The sequence below is a fragment of the Balaenoptera musculus genome, chromosome 7 (genome assembly GCF_009873245.2).
Source record: "Balaenoptera musculus isolate JJ_BM4_2016_0621 chromosome 7, mBalMus1.pri.v3, whole genome shotgun sequence".
NCBI classification, from domain to species: domain Eukaryota; kingdom Metazoa; phylum Chordata; class Mammalia; order Artiodactyla; family Balaenopteridae; genus Balaenoptera; species Balaenoptera musculus.
In genome coordinates, this window is record NC_045791.1 from 39,833,948 (window position 1) to 39,855,114 (window position 21,167).

The window sequence follows — 21,167 nt, forward strand, 5'->3', positions numbered from 1 at the left end:
GATCCAACACTCAGTCTTGTGATTCTTCCTCACTCGGCAATAATTCAACCGCACCAGGCCGGCTCTCTCCCCACCCCACCTGCTCTGCCCTTATAGTGACCCATCCACACCTCCACCTCTCCTGGGTTTGACAAGCCTCTCTGAATAAAGGGAATCTGTCCATTGCTGAGCCTCACCACAAAGGTGCTTATTGATGTTCCAGGCAGTGATTGTGTGTGTGTGTGTGTGTGTGTATATATAGATTTTATATGTGTGTGGAGTTTTTTTTTTTATTTTTTTTTATTTTTGGCTGTGTTTGGGCTTCGTTTCTGTGCAAGGGCTTTCTCTAGTTGCGGCGAGCAGGGGCCACTCTTCATCGCGGTGCACGGGCCTCTCAGTACCGTGGCCTCTCTTGTTGCGGAGCACAGGCTCCAGATGCGCAGGCTCAGTAGTTGTGGCTCACGGGCCTAGTTGCTCCGCGGCATGTGGGATCTTCCCAGACCAGGGCTCGAACCCGTGTCCCCTGCATTGGCAGGCAGATTCTCAACCACTGCGCCACCAGGGAAGCCCAAGCTTTTTTACTCTAAACAATCCTCACAACAACACTATGAAAGACATACTATCTCTCATATGATTTACAGATGAGAAAAGTGAGGCTCTAAAAGATTAACCGATATAGGTCTGCTGTCCCAGCAAGAAAATTTTCTGACTTCTAATTCTAGCGCTCTTTCCATAGGATACGGCTCCTCTTTCTTTTGTTTCCTTATAATCAGATGACTTTAGCATAAATTAAAACATCTCTCTTCCTTATACTCGGGGTGGGTAGCTGCAGGGAGGGGTATAGGGTCAGAGGTATACGAGGGGAATTAGTGTTTGCACGTCAGGTACCTTGTCAGGGAGAAAATTTACAGGAAATCATTTTCTGTACAGCACTAAGCAAAGGTGGCTCTTTAAAACTGCCCAACAACCACAACTCAGCAGTGGACAAATATCTCTGAGTGCCTACCTACTCTGCAATCTGACATCTGAGCATGGGTCCTGCCTCCAAGGCAAACACATCAAAACGTTCTTCGGAAGCAGAGTAAACTACGGGGGCAAGGAAGAGAAAGGCTGAGCCTGGCCTGAGAGAGGGCAGAAGTGTTTGATCTGCAACCTGGAGGGGTAGGGAGTTAGAGACATGGGAAAGGGGGTAAAAAGAATAATCCATTGAGAAACTGAGGGAAATCTGACATAGGGTTGGGGAGAGCAGGGAGGGTAGAAAGGAGACCATAGAAGTAAGCAGAGTCCAGGTCACGCAGGACCTTGTTAAGGTGCTTCTAAGGACCAGAGAGAAAATGTCCAAAGATTTAAAGCCCAAAACAACAGTTTAATTTACCTTTGCTCTGGCTCTCATGACCCAGAGGGAAGCACTTATGAGGCTAAAATTACATAGAGCCTCACCGAAAGTTAATACTAGATGAAGCTTCAGAAGAACTCTAATCCTGTCCCCTACGTTACAGAGAAGTCTGAGGAAGGAAGTGACTTGCCCAAGGTCACAGACCCCCAGGAGAGACAGAACCACCCGAAAGGTGCCCTAACCTCCACCCAGAACTATCTCTGCCACATCACACCACCTCCTGCTCTACTCCCTCCCATCCCTACCTCACTCTGACAGCTGCCTGCTCAAAATAGACTATTGTTGAACTGGTGAATATTGATGCTGGTGGCTTATATTTCTAAGCCTGAGTCCAGTAGCTTTGATGGGTAGGCAGTTACCTCAGGAAACACAGCTTCAGCCTTTGGAGTATGGGTGCTGAGTGTGACTGAAAACTTCTAACTTAGTAGTCAGGCAATTCTGACTAAATGTCAGGGCTAGGCTACCCTAGAAAGAACAAAACATAAAAGTAAAAAATTTATATCACTATACCCTCTTATCAGTGAGAGGAAAAGAAGCCTCAATAATTCTAAGGTCTTGCAGAAAAGAATATAATTCTGGACAGAGCTCCTCAGCTAGATGCTCTATTCTCTTTCTGATCCTCCCAAAGATACCAGAGCTTGGAGAGGGAAGGCCCCTGAAGGCTCACACAGAGGCAGTAGTTGAATTGCAAATAGAAGCTGAGAAAATATTCTCCTCGACCTTCTGTTCAAACCCGTGAACACTGAGACTTGACCCACATAGTCCATTTTGACTGTTTTGGAATAAAAATGAAAAATTCATAGACATGAGGGAATATTATCATTTCCTCAATCTTCTGATTTAAAACCTTCTTTATTCAATAGGCTACATACAAATCAGGTTAGGGGCTGAGCCTTCAGTGCATACAAGCCAAGAAGGCAAAACGCATCAGTTTCTGAGTCTCTTGGTAAATGATGAGCCCTTGATATATTTGGATTAAAGGACTGCCTGGGAAAAGGGCAGTGCACGCAGTCAAAATGGGTGCATGTGCTTTTGGATAATCATAGGACCTTGCATGGGTTTTTTACCATGGAACTTACAGAAGTATTTTTATCTCCATTATCTCATCATATCTTTACAGACATTTGGTGATGAAGGCATTGTAATCTTCATCCTAAAAGCAAGGAAACAGGTTCTGAAAAGTTATGTGACTTGCCCATAGTCGTGCAGCCAATAAGTATCAGGAAGGTCTCAGTATTTAGTCCCCTGTCATCTTCCTCAAGTCCAGAGTGTTTCTCTCCCACACAGTAGTGGACCCACTGTGTGCAGGACAGTGGAGCCCCCCACGTTAGAGTCCCCCTTTATTTTAGTACCTGGCCGGACTACAGTAATCTCAGTCTAGACTTCCCCAAACATACAGGTTACAGGTTGGGTTAATTTGAAAGTATAGCACAAGGCTGTAGACTCTAAATACCTCACTTGTGTGATGACTGGACATATACAATACAAATATGAATTCTTAACCTCAAAAAAGATTACAAACTCAGAAATATCTTGCATTTAACTTAGACTTGACTTGAGCTGAAACTCCTCCCTCCAATATGGCAGAAAGGTTTCCAATGGGCAAACTGGAGGAAAGGAAATTTGCTTCAGTTGGGTCAATGTAGGATAACTTGAAACAGTTTCACCACCTATGGGAAGTAGATGACAGTCCGTGTGTAAGAATGATACAAGAGTTAATAAGGCTGAAAGTCTTTCCGGTCTGACCCACTGTGCCTTTGAACAAAACAAGCATGCTGGGTTTTCTATACACCTGGAAACATGTTTAACCTGTTTAGTAATGCAGGAAACCAGGTACCTATAAATGACAGAGTAGCCTGGCATCTCGGCCACCCAAACCAAGACACACTACGAAACTTTGTATTTGAAACCTCTCACATATCCTTCTGTGCCCCTCTTACCCATCTTTTAATGCCACCCCCTTTTCCAGGCACCAATATGATCTGTATAGCATAATCTTCCACAGGGTCATCTTTGATGTGATTCCTCAAATGCATCTAAAATACATATTTGTCCATACCTGGCAGAGGTACTCTTTCCTGGGATAGAAATCCACATTGGATCTAGTGGAATCCTTCATGATCTACCTATATAGACTCCTGATGGGGAAATTAAGGCATCACAACAGATAATGGAGAGGAAAGGGGGAAAGGAGGTATTTGGTGAAGGGAGGTGCCTTCCCCAAGCCTCTCAAATCCCTGAGCATTCTTTCAACCTCCAATTTCAGACTGGCTCACATTACCACTTAGAACTTTCTTCTAAAAGAGGCCAAAAAAAATCAACTGTTTTATAAGATGAGAAGAGTCATCTTCCTGGTTATATAACATGAGTTAGCCTGCTTGGTTAACTCTCCCCAATGTATTTTCATTTGTAACTAGATGTTTCTAAAGTCGACCAAATTTTAATAATAAAGCAGCTCTAGGACTTCACAGCTAAGGCCTGTTGATTCAGATGGCTCAGGCAGAATTTGTGCAGCTGACTCTTCCTTTTTATTTTATTTTTTTAACATCTTTATTGGAGTATAATTGCTTTACAATGGTGTGTTAGTTTCTGCTTTATAAAAAAGTGAATCAGCTATACATATACATATATCCCCATATCTCCTCCCCATTGCGTCTCCCTCCCACCCTCCCTATCCTACCCCTCTAGGTGGTCACAAAGCACTGAGCTGATCTCCCCGTGCTATGCAGCTGCTTCCCACTAGCTATCTATTTTACATTTAGTAGAGAGAGTGGCATGGACTTATATATACTACCCTTCCTTTTTAGAATTGATTTATTTTTTTCAGGACCAAATGTTGTAAAGATTATTTATGTGTGAAATGTGCATTTCCCATTCATTTACACTATAAAATTAGAGATGAGAGAGTCACAGGAGGTCACTGATGTTTTCTATACTCTTCCTTTCACTCAGGCCAATAAACTCCTCTTAGCTTTACTTCCTCTTCCCCAACTTAGAGCCCAAGATGGAACATTTAACCATACTTCCCCGGTACCTTCAAAATCCTCTACCACTTTCCTTTTTACCTCATTTTCTCTGGTGACCTAGATCTGGATTAAACTATTTGTTCACATTCTCATATACATTCTTTCCAGTGAAGGATGTTACATTTGGTAGTTCATTTAACTTCTTAAGCTTCAGTTTGCTCTATTTGAAGAAGAGTATAATAGTATATATTTCAAGTAGTTGTTATAAAGATTGAATTTAACTATGTACATAATAGTATTTTACCAACTGCAAAGTGCCATTCTAATGTGTTTTTTTCTATGGCTTTTACTCCTATCTATTTCTTATTTTCAGACTAAGCACAGTGTAATTATGTTGTCTGGCAGAAGTACGTGCTCCCACAAAATGCCACATCTACAGCCAGCTGCCTTTATTCTTGTGGACTTAATATTTCCTGAATAGTTATTTCTGGAGCCAAACTGGACCAGAGCTGGAGTCCCAACTCTGCCATTTACTAACAGTATAATCATGGGCTAGACTCCCCATGATTTCAATTATTCTTCTATAAAAAGGGGAAGAGATGCTGTTAGTCTGAGGTTTAAAATGAAATAATGCAGAAGGCTGATAATATTTATTTATGATCATTGTAATTTAATTATCACATTACTAAGAGTAGCTGCGTTAGAAATATGGCAAATACTCTTTGTGAGGTTCCACTGGGTTCCATCCTGTGAAGAGTTACTCAGGTGGGAGCTGGAAGAATGCCAGCAGTGAGGCACGATGCACTTCAGGACATGGAGAAATCCCAAGACCAATTACAACCCACCTGAATACCAACTCCCACTGTAGCCATTGTCTCAATTCCATGCCAGCAAAATTTTTTCAACTGTGGCTACCCTCTGTGTAACACAGAGGGTCTCAGCAAAGACCCCTTAAATAGATAGAGAAGCTAGCTATTTAAGAGTTTAATTAGTATAGAATACATATCATCTATATCCATAAATACATTCACATGCAGTGGGAAAGAATATTTTCTTTGGCATTTGGCTGAAGGCCAATTGGGAAGGCAATCATAAGCTACTTGGTAGCATTAGCTGAATTAATGTTAATTAAGTAACATTAAATAAGAGAATAGGCATGTTCTCTTGTGGTATATAACCTAATTAGGATAGCAATAGCTACCATTTGGTGAATTCCTGTGCCCAGAAACTGTGCCAGACGTTTTATGTGCATTCTCACTAAGCTGTAAACCTCTGTTCAATAAGAACCATTACCTCACTTTACAGATGAGGAAACTGAGGCACAGAGAGATTAAGTAAAGTATCAATAGACAAATATCTGAGAAATATTGGCTGTGGGCTTCAAAGCAGTGTCTTAACCACCTGCAAAGCCTATGCCCTTTCCACTACAGGGTGATGTCTCCACAGGCCATTCTCATGTCTTGCATGTCTAGGCCTCTTATAGCAACAATTGTCATTTGGTATCCTTCCTCTGCTCTTTTATTTTGTTTGTAACTCTCCCCAACAAAAGCACATTAGAAAATCATCTTATGGATAGTTAGAGATAAAGATAAAGATATAAATAGATGATGGATGGATGGATGGATAGATAGGTAGATAGATAGATAGATAGATGGATAGATAGTGTGAGTGTATGTGTATTTACACACAATTGGACTCTGTGACTTTTAAAACCACCTTGTGGATCTTGTTGGCACATCTTTTGTGCTCTGCTTGTGTTATGGCCCAGGTGTGCAGAGCAGCTTGTACACAATAACCTCCCAACCACCAGTGTCATCATGTGCTTTGTGGATGAGGTGTGGTCCACTCTCCTGAGGTCTGTTCATAGTGTCCTCAACCGCTCTCCTCCGCACCTCATCAAGGAGATTCTACTGGTGGATGACTTCAGCACCAAAGGTAAGAAAACTACCCCCTGGAAAATCAAACTTTGATATGAGGCAATAGCAGTTTGGATGGAAATTACAAAAATTACAGGATAATTTGATAAAGCATAAACATTTTACAAGTGCCAAATCATTTTTTCATGTTGTGCCTTAGAGGCCTAAGTCCAAACGTCTATGGGTTACAGAAAGTCAGCTCAACTATCCAGGGCCTTGTTCAACTAGCCACCGCAGACTTCCCTTTAGCTATAACTTCTCTGCCATGTAGGAGTGATTTTCTAACTACAGCTCCTTGAAGTTCCAGAGACCATAAGATGTTCTCTACAATTGCATAAATAACTTTTTATGGAATCTAACAAGCAAAGACTCCATAATTAACGGGATGCCTTTCCTACTGATAATAGCTAGAGTTATAGTAAACAATGAAATGGAAGGCCTATGTCCTCTTCTTCAAGGGCAAAGCCTATTATATGTTCAGCTAAGTGTTGAGAAGACAAATTGCCAAAGGGACAAGAAAAATGAGGTTCCAACAGAGTTCAAAGTCAGAATCCACCACTGTCTTTACTTTTGTGTTTATTACAGTGAAGAATCTCTCTCTTTGGGCTGTCAAAAAAATTGTGTATGTAAGTGGTCCCATGAGTGCCAGAGGTCCTAGACCACATTACAAATTCCCAAAATGCAACCCACTTCAGAAAATTTTAGAAAACAGCAAAGAGACAACAATCTTAATAGAACAGCTTAGCCTTGGTCATGACCCCAAGGACAGGAGCCATTTCCCTCAGCCTCAAAGTGCCTACCGGGGTCACACTGAGCTCCAGGAGCAGGGAGATACCTAAAGAAAACTGGTTGAAAGTTTTAAGAAGTGGCCTTGATAGCATAAACAGAAATAGCATCTAGTTACCAAACAGATAATAGTCCCTTTAGGAATGACCTATTCGGATTTTGTGGGACCCAAAGCTTCTATGGGGTCCTCTTTAAGAAAAAGAATTCACAATTAGTAGAAAAGTGACCAGCAGAAATATTCCTAGAAGCCATTCCTACCTGGGATATGTCAATAACTTAATTGCACATAGAAGTAACTGCAAGCTACATAAATATACCCCACAAAACCCCCCAAAAGAGCAAGAGAGCAGAGCTGTGATAGAGGGGGTGTCATAGTAGGAAGTGACAGTGGTCTAAGCCAATTGTAGTTACAATATATTTCTTTTGCAAGTTTTTCAGTTTGCATACAATGCTTAGACTCTCCCCTAGGTCTTAGAAGGGGCCTTAGCAAGGGGGAAAGGTTGTGCATAAACCTGAGCTTTATTTATTTCAAGGTAAATTTGTACCTGTCCTGACAAATACTCAGAAAAGGCAAGCCCTCCTCTTGGTAACTTGGCTACACTGAAAAGATGGATTCAGGTTTTGGGAAAACGGAGAGCTTAGAGTATTGAACCCAGAGAAAAATCCATCCAAGAAAATGACATCATGGCTCAAAGAATAACGTTTAGTGACTATAGTAAATGTCATAGTTTTGGGAATTTGATGTTGAAGAGGCACTTCTGGTATTGTCCAGATCTCATTAATTAAAGTGTTCCTTGTCTATCCTTTCCCTGATATAGACTACCTGAAAGATAACTTGGATAATACATGTCTCAGTTTCCAAAAGTTCGGATTCTTCACCTCAAGAGAGACATGGCTTAATAAGAGCCAGGCTGGCAGGGGCACAGAACGCAACAGGTAAGAAGCTGCTAATTTTTTGTTTTGGTTGCATTTTTATTTTAGTTTGTTTCCCAAATATACAGAAAATTTGAAATAATAATACAATGAACACTCATATATCCATCATTTCATGCCACAAAGTTTTACATGCTTCATCACACACATACACAGACACATACATACATACACTCTTTTCTGAACTTTTGAAAAGGAATTTACAGACATCATGACACCATATCTCTAAGTACCTCAGTAGACATCTCTGAAGAATAGAGACATTCTCTTACATTAACACAACTTTCATCTTCTAAATATCATCTAATAAATGATCTTTTCAAATTTCCTCATTGCTCCCCCATTTTTAAATAACTGTTTCTCACTTTTGAAATTAGAAATCTAATTCAGTGTCATGCGCTGCATTTGGTTGCTTGGTCTTCCTAGTCTCTCAGTCTAAAATAGACAAGTCCACATACATTGCTTACTTACCATTGAGTTATTTTTTTTTTGAAGAGTACAGGCCATTTACTTCGTGCAATTGACCATGTTCGGAAATGTTCTCACTGTTATCTCACAGGATGTTTTTCATGAATACCATATAGAATTCTATTACATAGGTGATGGGAATTGTGAACTTCTTATCGCTTCAAATCAAGAGACACATGATGTCAGGTCGTCCCAGTGTTGGTGATACTAATTTTAAGCACTTGGTTAAGATGTTGACAGCTAGAGTTTTCCTCAGAGTAGGAAGTAATTTGTGGGTGATACTTTGACCCATGTGACTATTCTGTTTCCTCACAACATTTTTTTTCACTGCTAACATTCTTTCTTATATTTTAAAATTTTTTATGGAAAGGCGTTTTATTTTAAATTTAACGAAGTGTACATGTCAATCCCAAACTCCCAGTCTATACCTCCCCCCCTACCATTCCCCCTCTGGTCTGCCCTCACAACATTTTATCCAATAATCTAGCAGCCATTGATGATCATTGCCTGAATCAATTATTACACTGAGGACTGCAAAATTGTTTTTCTAAATCTCTCATTCCTTCTTCTTTTATAGTTGGCATTCACCTTGTAAAGAAGACATCTCTCTTTTTCTTTTTCTCTTTGCCTCTCTCTCCCCTCTCTCCCTCTTTCTCTTCCTCCTTTCTAACCCCCTGTTATGCCCCCATCACTATGGATGTATGCCTTAAAAAAGTCAATGTGTATATTATCAGCATTAGTATTAGTATTCATATTTTTGTGTGTGTGCTCAAATCATTCCAAATTTGACCACTAGGCGCCCCTTCAAGCCTGTGACTTTTTGACCTGACCCCATCGGTTTTGAGAACTTCAGAATTAATTATCTCTCCCCTGACTTTTGTCTGCTCTTCCAATTGCCCTCTCTTCCCAAAGAGCAACATGCCTTCTTTTCCTCACCTCTTTTTAGTGTGTGGGTATTAGTGGGTGAATAAGTATTCTAAAAATAGCATCAAACACTTTGGTTCATTTTCACACCCTCTCTGGATGCACTTGTACCCCATAATAATAGTTGACCTTATGTACTAGGTACCATTCTAAACACTTTCTGTACTAATTGATTTAATCCTTACAATAACTCTATGAAGTAGGTACAATCATTTCCCTCATTTTATAGATGAGAATAAGGAGGCACATTGAAGTTATGACAAGTTCTCCCAGCTAGTAAGTGGTAGAGCCAGGATTAGAACCCAGAAACCTTGGCTTTAGAACCTACACTTGTTTCTACTACATTTTGTTGCTTCTAGACATTTAGCCACCACTCTGCCCCTATAAGCCATAGCATTGCAGACCTCCACCAGCTTGGATTCAAGCATTGTCTGATGCCGAATTATCTGCTCACCTGAGTTTTCACTGCCTTGCAACTAGACCCCGGATTTGGAACTTTTCTTATCCCATTGGTTTGCTAACAAATTTCTTCTCTCTGTAATGGAAGTTTTAAATTGACAACAAGCACATCACACCAAAACAGCCATTGTGGTGACAGCTAAGATTCTTAATTATGGACCGAATTTGGAAAAATTTAATGAAATTCTCCATTTGATTTCCTTTGGAAAGTCATTATCCACAAATGATACAAAAATAAAATAGTCAAGAAATAGTCCAAGTGGATAACTTTAGAGCTGAGATCTGTGTGATGAACATTCCCAGGCAAAAGGAACAAGAAATGCAAATGTCTCAATGCAGAAACAAGTTCTGTATATTCAAATTAAAGAAAGAAGTTTATTATGGCTGATGGGTGCTGACCATGGAGGGAGTGGTAAGAGATTCATTTGGGGAGAAAGGCAAAGGCGGTCTTCTGTAAAGTTTTCTGAGTCACTTAAGAAATGCAGGCCATATTCTTGGTATAATGTGAAGCCAATGAAGGACATTAAAAAGGAGAATAAAATTGTCTGACTTACATTTTAAAAGCTCATTCTGGCCATTTTGTAGAGAATAGACATTAGGGAAGTCAGAGAGGAAGTAGGGAGACCAGTTAGGAGGCTACTGTGGCTGTCCAGGTACCAGAAATGTACCAGGGCAGATAGAGGAAGTGGTCAGATTTAGAATTACTGTGGACACAGAGCCTACAGGACTTGCCATCAGGTAAGATGTGAAGAGAGTGTTAAATATGAGGAGTCAAAAAAACTCCTAGGATTGGAATCTGAGCAAATTGGTGGATGGGGGGGCTATGACCAGAGGAACAGGTTTGGGATTGCAACTGAGCTCTGATTTTGCCCATCTCAGTTTGAGACGAAAATTAGACATCCATATAGAGAAAGCTGATGAATACAGGACCGAAACTGTGCTGCTTATAAAAACTGTCTCTCTGCCTGCCTGGAGCACAAGGCCTGCTGGTAATGATCTCCAGAACAGCCCAAATTGTTAGACAGTATGAGAGGCCGCCTTCAGAAGGGGTGCGATGAACTCGATCAAAGTTATTGCCATTGGCCTTCTCAATAACTTATAGTTACACCATAAAATGATTTCTTTGAATTTAGTAAGTCCAAATGTAAAAGTGTAAATTTGTTTCTCAGTCATTCATTAACACCCTTGAACACATTAGCTCAGTTTTAGTTTAGTAACTTTCAAACTCTTTTGACCGTGACCCATGTTAAGAAATGCATGACGGATTCTAATAACTTCTTTTCTGTTTTATTTTTTTTTTTTAGATTCTGGCCAATCTCAATACATTGTTTTAATGACTCACTAAGGGGGCACAACTCTGAAAAACTTTAGCGAGGTGCATCTTAATTGCTTGCCACTATGCAGCAGAGAGTGACTTCCCAAACTATCACAGAAGGACTTCTTTTCATTTTCATTTTTGGTGGACACCTTTATAAATGATAATAAAAATGAATTACCTAAAAAAGAAATGGGAAAAAAATAGCTATATACACAATTATATATACATACATCCATGCACACATATAGATATATATATATACATAATTATATATATGTGTGCGTGTGTATATGTAACACACATGTATATGAAATAGACAATAAATTAACCAATTACTCTGGCAAACTGCTATAAAGTTTCAAAACATTTGTTCTCAATTTCTGTCCCTATCTCCCTATGGATGGCAGTGTCTATGGCCCATACTTTGAGCAGCATTAGTGGAGGGCTGATGTCTGAGTTTGGAAAGAAGCAGAAAGGTCTGTTTGATGGGGTTAGTAACAGCCTCATTTAAAGACAAATCCAACTGCCCTGAAATGCACCTGAACCCTGTGGAGAGTTTAAGGGAACTCAGGAGGTCCTGTACCAGATTCAGTCAAGGATGTAATTCAGGGACCATTCAAGGATGGCACTGAGCAGGGCTGGCCAGCCTAGTGAGTCCTCCCAAACTCTCCCAGGCGTTCCCCTGACCTCACAAGTAGAGCACAGGCAACAGCCTGCGGTGGATTTGAAGAGTCTCTATAATCAGAGATCAGCAAAGATACCAGTGTAGAAATCTTCTCTAGAATGCCTGACCAAACAAAGAGATCAAAGATAAGACTCTGAATCCAGAATCTGACAGGCCTTGACAGCTACTGCTTCCTAAAGACTTACCCTTTAGGATTCAGAGAGGAGGGAAGAGAAGCCACAGGCAAGGTTGAGATCCGATATCCAAGGACACGCAGAAACAGAAGTCAAATTAGCCACATTTGGTCTCAGAGTAATATCAGGCTCTCTGAGAGTCTGAATGAGTCTTGTACAAAATAGTAAGGCAAAACTGTAACTCTCTGGCTAACTTTTAGTATGTGAACAACAAGTGACATCTAACTTCTGGCCAACTCTCAGGTCTCCTGAAGAGCAGCAGTCTTTCTGTAAATTTCTACCACTTGTTTCTGCTGCAGGGAAGACACGTGATTTGCTCACCATCACTTATAAATCATTCTGTGAAATTAAATGGGCAGCAGGTCCACATTCATCAAGGAACTCTATGCACAATGCTCTAGCACTAATTGGTGCTAGCAGCAGTATCCTAAGTTGGTCACCTAAGTAGAAGTGGGGGTCTGTGCTCAACAAGGACAGACAATTTTTCAAATGTACAGTTCACTGTGAAGTACATTCACACTGTTGGGCAACCAGTCTCCAGCACTCTTTTCATCTCGTGAAACTAAAACTCTATACCCATTAAACAACTCCCCATTCCCCCCTCCGTAACCCTTTTAAAACTACCTCCTAGTCTTACTAGTTCCCCCACTTTAATTCCTTTTCACTCCTATAATGTGGAGCGATTTTTCCTCTTCATCATTCCTAAGGCCAAACTTGGAATCTCAAACTCTTCCTTGTCTTCTGCAAAACAAAAGTCCCAGTCTTCCACCCCAGAGTTAATGGGACCCACCCTCCTTAGAAGGGACACAAGCAACTAACTTTAATACTAAATATTCCCTTCAGAGCCTTGGCTCCCCATTCTAAGTGGCTTATCAATTTTTTCCAAACATAAATAATGCTTGCCCCAAGGGACTGCTAGAAACAAAATTTCTTTCATTTCATTATGGAATGAAATTAGAGAGACAAGGAAGAAATTCAGTGAGAAGAAAAGACTACTGCCTTTACAACCACATTTCTGGATCAATCCCCAGGACCTTTGAACGTGAAGTACACACATTCAGTGTATTGCATTTTCAAATAATTGTTTTTTTTTCTGGCTCTGTAGGTGACGTGTTGACATTCTTAGATTCTCACGTGGAATGTAACGTTGGCTGGTTGGAACCTCTTCTGGAAAGAGTTTATTTAAGTAGAAAGAAAGTAGCCTGTCCAGTAATTGAAGTCATCAATGATAAGGATATGAGGTAATATTGTCATATTCCACAAGATACTTCTAAGTGAGTTTTCACCAGCAGCAGAAAGTACTGGTCATACTCCTAATATGTACATTTTCGCAAATCTAAGTAATACACAATTTATCTGTTTAAATAAATGGAAATACATCATAGATACCTTGAGATGAAAGCAGATCGATCCAATTGTTTATTTGATCATCACAAATTCTTAACCCTTAATGCCAATAAATACTAATACTCATTGTTCAGGTCTTTCCTCTTTCTATTCAGCTGAACCCCAAAATATTTATTTTCCTTAAGATTAGTTTTTCTTTTTGTGGTATCTGTATGTATACATATATATATATATATATGTACACGTACACATATATATTCCTAAGTGGGGTTTTTTTCCTCAAAAATGGCCAGAACATTATTAAAAGAGAAGTGTAAGTTAAAAGTGAGCAATCCAGCCAGTTAGTCACTGATGCAAATTATACTCATACATTTTATTGAAACGTCGTTAAAAAGTTTGTGATGATCTAAAATCATCTGCATAAGCACTTGTTTCATTCACCTGCACAAGACATGATGTCGGGGTGATTAAGTGTATGTGTATGATCTCAGGTAGCACTTTGGTTTTTTTTCCTGAACTAGTTACATGACAGTGGACAACTTTCAAAGAGGCATCTTTGTGTGGCCAATGAACTTTGGTTGGAGAACAATTCCTCCAGACGTTGTTGCAAGAAACAAAATTAAAGAAACTGATATAATAAGGTAAGTGTGTGAAACTTAAGATTAGGAAGGAGTCATGTATCTTTTTTATAAAGGCATAGGAAGCAATTCCACAAAACAAGTATATGCTGTCAGTCTATAGAACACCAAGAATTACAGTTCTAGCCAATAAATGACCAAAAGCAAAAAAAGTTTTCCTGAGAAGTTAGTTTCCCCCAACCAAAACTCACCTTTTCAGTGGGCAATTGCACCCTATTCAGCCCTGAACCAGAGAACTTCACAAACACTACTCCTGTTCTCCGGGATTTGCAAACTAAGAAATATAAGCCACTTAACTGTGCTGCATAAATGCTCTATAAACACACAGAATATTAAAGTCCACATGGGTAAACATTAAGAGTAAATAATAGTAATAGAGATATCATTCTAATTCTTTTTGAGTCTAGTCCTGTACTTTCTATGGGAGGGGTGCCAAATTCTGTGAATAAATTGAGAAATAGACACAGAAGCGGGATGCGAATTATCATTGGGGCTTTATTGCTGGAGAAACTGGATTGAAGAACACAGCTTAGACCTGAAGCCAAAGTGGTGGGAGCTTCCTATCACTTCCCCCAAAGTCTAGACCTGCAGGACGAGCGCTCAGCCAGCCTCAAGCAGAGCAGGGGGAGCCCTGAAGCTTTCCCTGTTGGAGAGACAACTTGAGCAGACATAAGCCAGTAAGTCCCAAAAGAAAGCCCAAGCCCAGCCTGTGCATTGCAGCATCTTTTTCCTGAACTTACCCCTCAGAAAAACACGCCTCATGTCCTGCCAAATGTGAGGCTTTTCACAACTGCTACTCCTAGCAAGCGAAGTAAGAGTATGACCATTTATTAAGCACTGTGCAACCTCTCTATAACCCTAGGAGAGAGGTTGCGGTTTTCCCATTAGAGATAAGGAAATCGAGACTTAAGAGAGTTAGGTAATTTTCCTGGGGACGTACAGCTTCTAAAAGAAGAAACTGGGATTCAAACACAGATCTTCCTGGATTTAATAATCTTGCTCTGATCTTACACCTAAAGAACCTCTTTGCCTTTTTCAGACTCCCATTTTGAGGGTCAATGTAGTGATTGAGTTCAGATTATATTCAACATAATGTTAGAAAGGGAATACATTCTGGGTAGTCTGTGAAGGACATTTGGGATACAGATAGAATATGCACTTCAATCGTGGGGGAAGGGAGGTAAGTGTGCAGGAGGGATTACTTTACCCTTGAGATTGCTGCACAGCCTAAAAGCAAGGCAGGCTCTCCACACAAACCGCTTTCAGCTGGCTCCGTGGTGACCACCATGGGTAGTGATGGCTGCCTTGTCTAATTGCTGGCTCAAATGTAGTTTCCGTTCCCCGTGACCAATAACAGCAGTGAAGGCTCTGGAGTCAGACCCTTGGGGTTTAAATCTGAACTCTACTAGGTACTAGTGGTGACTTTAAAAAAGTTTCTTAACCTCTTTGAGTCTCTGTTTCCTCATTTTTACTTTAAGACTAACAGAAGTAGCTACCTCTTGGATTGTTTTGAGAGTTAAATCAGATAATACTATATATAAAGTGCTTTAAAAAGTGTTTGCCACATAACAAGCTGTCAGTAAAGTTTGTGTACAGTTGAGGCAGTATAGCGGGGGAGAAATCATAGAGTCAAGACAGACCACCCAAATTTGAACCCCAGATGTACAACCTACCAGTCTGTGACCTTAGGAAACTTTGTTACCTTTTCTGGGTTGTAGTTTCTTAGTGTTACATACAGGATTTTTGTGAGGCCTGAGTTAATACATATATAACACTTACAACAGTGCCTGCCGGGTCTTCCCTAAACAGCACTAAATAACTGTTATTAAAAATAACATCTCTGGAGAATTTGTGTCAGGGCATAAAGGACAAGTAAGAATCCTAGTTCCAGGCCCCATCTTTGCTGACCCTAATCAAGTTCTGCCACATAAACCAGGGAATTTGTCACTTAGATGCTATTTGTGACTTCTTTCAAGACCTCCCCATACTTGGTAAATATTCTAAAATGCCTTCTAGTAGGGAACCCACTCTAAAAGTTGAGCTCCCATGACATGCAAGATTAAAAAAACAACTTTTCTTTTTGTAGATGCCCCGTCATGGCAGGTGGATTATTTTCTATTGATAAAAATTACTTTTTTGAACTTGGAACATACGATCCTGGGCTCGATGTTTGGGGTGGAGAAAATATGGAGCTCTCTTTCAAGGTATCACCAAGTGTTTCTCAAATTCTCTTTACAATTAAGAGTTTATCATTTTTAAATGCTTTCATTTTACTAATACAATCAGATTTGTGACTACCTCTGGGAGGAAATTTCACAGAAATATTAGGGCCTCTGGATTAACGTCTTCATATTCCAGACTGAATTTGGAAGAATCAATAACTCTTGTGAAATTTATTGGCGTTCCCTCATATTTCACAACATGGTTTCTGCATCTGAATGTGGGGGAAATAACTGTCTGCCATTCAATGTGAATGCTGTGGGATGCACACCTGACACAAAATTACTCTCATAGGTTTTTCTAATATATTAGAAATAATGAAATTATTTAGTAACGGGCTGTCTTGGAGAGCACAAGTGACAGAAGAATAAAAAGAGCCACTAGGGAAGGCCACCAACAGGCGATAGTACAGCATCTTAGGACGTCTCAGATAACTCTGGATATTTATATAACCATTGATTCATATCTGAGAAAGCGGTGGCAGCAGCAATAGTGGAGAGCATCCAAAGCACCTGCTTTCCTATGGAGTGGGGTGTATATAGGAACAGGGGTATTACTTTGAGCTCTTGATCAGGAAGAATTGTCTTCAGCTGTGTCCACAAGTCATACAGATCATTCCAAGATGTGAGAAGGGGATATTGAAAAAAATGGAAATAGATATTCCTTTCCTTGATCTGACTAAAGCAGGAACTCATGTTACATATTTCATACATTGGGATTCTGTTAGGATTTTTTTAGAAAAAAAAACAAGATTTGCACAGGATAGGAAAAGAGAAAATATATATGTTACTAATCCTAAAATGGTCCACAGCAATATACAAAACTAAATAAACCTGTTGAGTTTAATTTTCTGTTGAAAAGGATTTTAGAAGTGAAGAGCAGTGCTTCAACAGGGGGGAAAAGTTGCCAGGTGTCTTCTTGTCATTAATTGCCCATGATTTGTGGACAATCACTGGATAATTGGTGCGTGTCATCGAATTGTTCCAGGTGTGGATGTGTGGTGGCGAAATTGAGATCATCCCCTGTTCCCGAGTGGGCCACATATTCCGAAATGACAATCCGTATTCCTTCCCCAAAGACCGGATGAAGACAGTGGAGCGGAACTTGGTGAGGGTGGCTGAGGTCTGGCTCGATGAGTACAGGGAGCTCTTCTACGGCCACGGGGACCACCTCATAGACCAAGGGTTAGACGTCGGAAACCTCACCCAACAGCGGGAACTTCGAAAGAAACTAAAATGCAAAAGCTTCAAGTGGTACTTGGAGAACGTTTTTCCAGACTTGAAGGCTCCCATAGTGAGGGCAAGTGGTGTGGTAAGTTCAAGCAGCCATTTAAAATCTGACTTCGTAAAAAGACAATGCAAAAACCCTTTTGAAAATGCATGGGGAAGAATGAATTATTACGTTATAAATAAACACCAAATATGAGTGCAGAGGAGACCAAGCGTGGTTGAGGACTACATACATTGGGTAAACTTGAGGAAGGCTTCCAGGCGGCCATGTTCATTGATTCATTCAGCGAACACGTACTGAGTGTCAAGAAACCAGGCAGTATTTCAGAACTGGATTGTAGGGTGATGAATGAAGTAGACTTGATCCCTTCTCTGTGGAGCTTAAAGTTGGGTAGGATAGAAAGATAATAAACAAATAAGCCAGTAAACTGTAAATAAAAAAATATAATAGCTTTTATTTAGGGAACTGGCCACAAGTCATGAATTATTCTTAGAGTAGTCAACTCTGTGGGATATTGAAGGCCAGGCCTGAAAGACCAAGCGCTGGCCAAGCTGTAAAGAAGAGAGCCGTGGGCAGAGGATGCCCTTTGTGCAAAAACTCTAAGACGGGTGAAAGTTTGAGGATTTCAAGAACTGGAAAGAAGATGGATGTTGTTATCAGGGTGTGAAGGAGGGAAGGAGATGAAGGTGAAGAGAGAGGAAGGAGATGCATCACACAGGTCCTTGTGGGCAGAGTAAGGATTTTCTCTCTCTCTCTCTCTCTTTCTTTCTTCAGAATGTAATTGGAAGTTGCTGAGTAGGGTTAAGCAATGGGATGATGTGATTTAATTAACATTTTAGAGATTTCAAAGAGGGATTGAAAATAACAGAAATTGTCAGACAATAGCAGGGAAAATTCCAGGGCACAAGATAACATACCAAAAGGAAAGAAGCCAAACTTGATAGGTTGGATAGAGTTCAAAGCTAAGTAAAAGTCAAGGAAGGAGAGAAACTCTAAAAAAAAAAAAAAAAAGAAAACAAAAAAAAAGCCATTTCAAAACCATTCTAGGAGCAAGGCTTAATTTGAAGAGGATGACAAGATATGAGAACACTTACCATAGACTGGGTTTAGAGATGGTTAGTCAAGCCTTGACCTAGAGGTCTTCTCCAGTAATGCAAATTTTTAATCTCTTTTTAGGTCATATTTTTTCATTTCTCCCTAGAAAGTGGATTGTACAAATCCAGCCTTTCTCTGCTTAGGAAATCTCCTGATGACAAGGACACTTAGTAAGGCCATTCCCCTTGATGATATAAAGGAGATCCCAGAAAAGTGAGAAAGAGAGGAAACCAGTCTGAGAATTTGTTCTGCCTTTATAAAATTCAACTGACAAATAAGTATATGCAACCTGTTTGTGTACGACATAATTGCCACCTTTGTAGTTCAAAATGCAATAGTCGCTACTTCAGATTGTTCAACCTGATATTTTATCTTAGATAACTCATTAGGAAGAATAACCTGGGTTTATACACTGTTCAAATAATATGCTTGTAAAATAAATTTACATTTTTAAGACTCTATTTCCTGAGGAGGATAAAATAAAAAGAAATTCTCACCGTAGTAATTTTTTCCTGTCCTAACAACACAGAATCTCAGCAAGAGCATTACTAAACTTTAACCACAAGAGGGAACTAAAAAACTATCTTTTGCTCCTCTTTGAGGCCAGCTTGTATAATAGTTCCCACGATATTTTTGAAGAGCTCTCCTAATGAAACAGCCTTCTGCTGATGCCTGAGCTTTAATACAACAAAATGCGGAAAATATTTTTTAAATGATTTTAACAAATTCTTTCTATTTTCCTCCCTATTTGCTGCCTTCCTTAGACAAATTTTAATAAAATGACATTTGCTCCCTTCTGAAGCAACCAGTAGGGAGTATTATTACTATTAAAAAAAACAAAAAACAAAAAACCTTTCTCCAGGCAGTTCAGAGTAAGATTAACTAGATCATTATTTTGGATAGATAATCGTGTAAAGTTCCAAGAAAATAAAATCCACAGCTTTTTTTTACTTGCTCCATATTTCCCTTCTTTCAACCTACACACTTAGGAAAGTTTGACTTTTTAAAAATAAGAACAAATCTTTTCTCACTGAGCCAAAAATATTTGAAAATAATAAAGTAAAAGAACCTCACCAATAATTCGTATTCATATTGGATAAAACTCAGCAAACAGCTTCTAGCCTAGTGTTTACCAATTCTGAGATAAACCATAGGGAACTCCCACCTCCTAAATTGGAAACGAAATAATTCAAAATGGGTAATTTAAAATTTGTGTCCTTCCTAATTAAAAAAAAAGATTGACATGGTTTACAATAAAAGCATGGATATAATTTTTAAAAAATGAAAAGTAAAAAACCAGTTTTCAAAACTATTCATAATGAGATAAAGAATAACAATTCCTTAGCACTTCATAGACCATTCCTATATGAAGGAAAGCGGTTTCTCCAGTAATTTCCAAAAGAAGGGAAGGGAAACAGATCTTCATATGAAGTGGGAGAGGGGAGGCAAGGGATAGAAAAGTTTTCTCTCTTTCTAAGCCTTTCAGTGCTTGGAAGAAGGGATTGTGAGAAATAAATACAAAGAAATCAATAAAACCAGGGGTTCCCAAACACTGTTCTGAGCGAAGTTATTAGTTGTGCAGTCAGAAATAGGATTCCGTGGTCAAATGTATTTGGCAAACTCTCATACCACATTGCCTTTCAGAGCCGTGAGCTAAACATTAACCTGCACTCAGTACCGAAGGTTCTGAGAAGTTCTGGAGTAAGGCAACCTGTTCAACTGTACTGAAGCCAGAGTTTTCCAAATTCATTTGAAGATAAGATATTTTCTGCATAATCTACAAGTACAGGAGTTTATATTTATTTCTGTTAAGATCCAGAGAGCAATTGGGACAGCTTTTCCTTTCTTTCCACTCCAGGATTATTCTACCTCCGTGCACTTCTATTTATTAACCCTTTCTCTGAAGTTCATGGTGGTGGATTCCTTCTGTAAGTTCTGACTGCTCCCGCTTACTAATGATGGGTTGTCTCCTCCCAAATTTGTCATTGTCTATTCACAATTTAAATTGTGAATAGAGCTTCCTTTGAGGATTTCTGATGGAGATTCTTCTAGAAATGTTTTGCTTACCAGTCACCCCAGAAGTAACAAAACTGCTAGATTTTGATGTTTATTTTTGTGCTTTGAGGGTTCTAGCCGTCTTCCTAGCCAATGCTAGTGGTGTAAGTGTGCATCTCAAACCAAAATGAAGGTTGAGGTAAGGTTTCAGATTCCCATGGGAGAACCTAGCTTCCCCTTTGTCCCCCTGTGCTAATGGGTAAATTGTTTTTTCCCAGTACACCATTCCACTGAGAGTCTAACTTTTTAGCTTTCCCTTATGTGTGGAAGACCTCAGTTCCAACTCTGGCTTATCCATGCTCACTATCGGTCCCCTGCTTGCCAGTATTTGCAATTTTCCCTCTTGTTTTTACATTTTTTTCTGCACTTTCTGGACCCTAAAGATGCCCCTTACCTTTCTTGCAAGAAAAGTTATGCATGTAAAAATGAGAACCAACCCACTGAGCACCTGGGTTGTGAAGTCTGGCAACTCTGTGAGCTACATAGCCTGCGTCCTGCAGCGCTCCAGGGTTAGAGCTCTTTGTTAGGTGCCCTGGAACAGAAAGGACACAGATAGTGTCCCTGGCAACAAAGACCTCC

General features: G+C 39.8%; 1 protein-coding gene across 1 annotated transcript in view; it reads left to right on the forward strand.

Moving 5' to 3' along the window:
* The window catches only part of GALNT5 (polypeptide N-acetylgalactosaminyltransferase 5), a 37,223-nt gene that overhangs the window by 8,363 nt on the left and 7,693 nt on the right, over nucleotides 1–21,167 (forward strand). Inside the window, 8 exon segments of the mRNA XM_036858258.1 lie at nucleotides 6,110–6,276; nucleotides 7,862–7,882; nucleotides 7,885–7,923; nucleotides 7,926–7,979; nucleotides 13,109–13,244; nucleotides 13,872–13,991; nucleotides 16,075–16,192; nucleotides 17,196–17,519. Coding sequence (XP_036714153.1) covers nucleotides 6,110–6,276; nucleotides 7,862–7,882; nucleotides 7,885–7,923; nucleotides 7,926–7,979; nucleotides 13,109–13,244; nucleotides 13,872–13,991; nucleotides 16,075–16,192; nucleotides 17,196–17,519 — 979 coding nt within the window.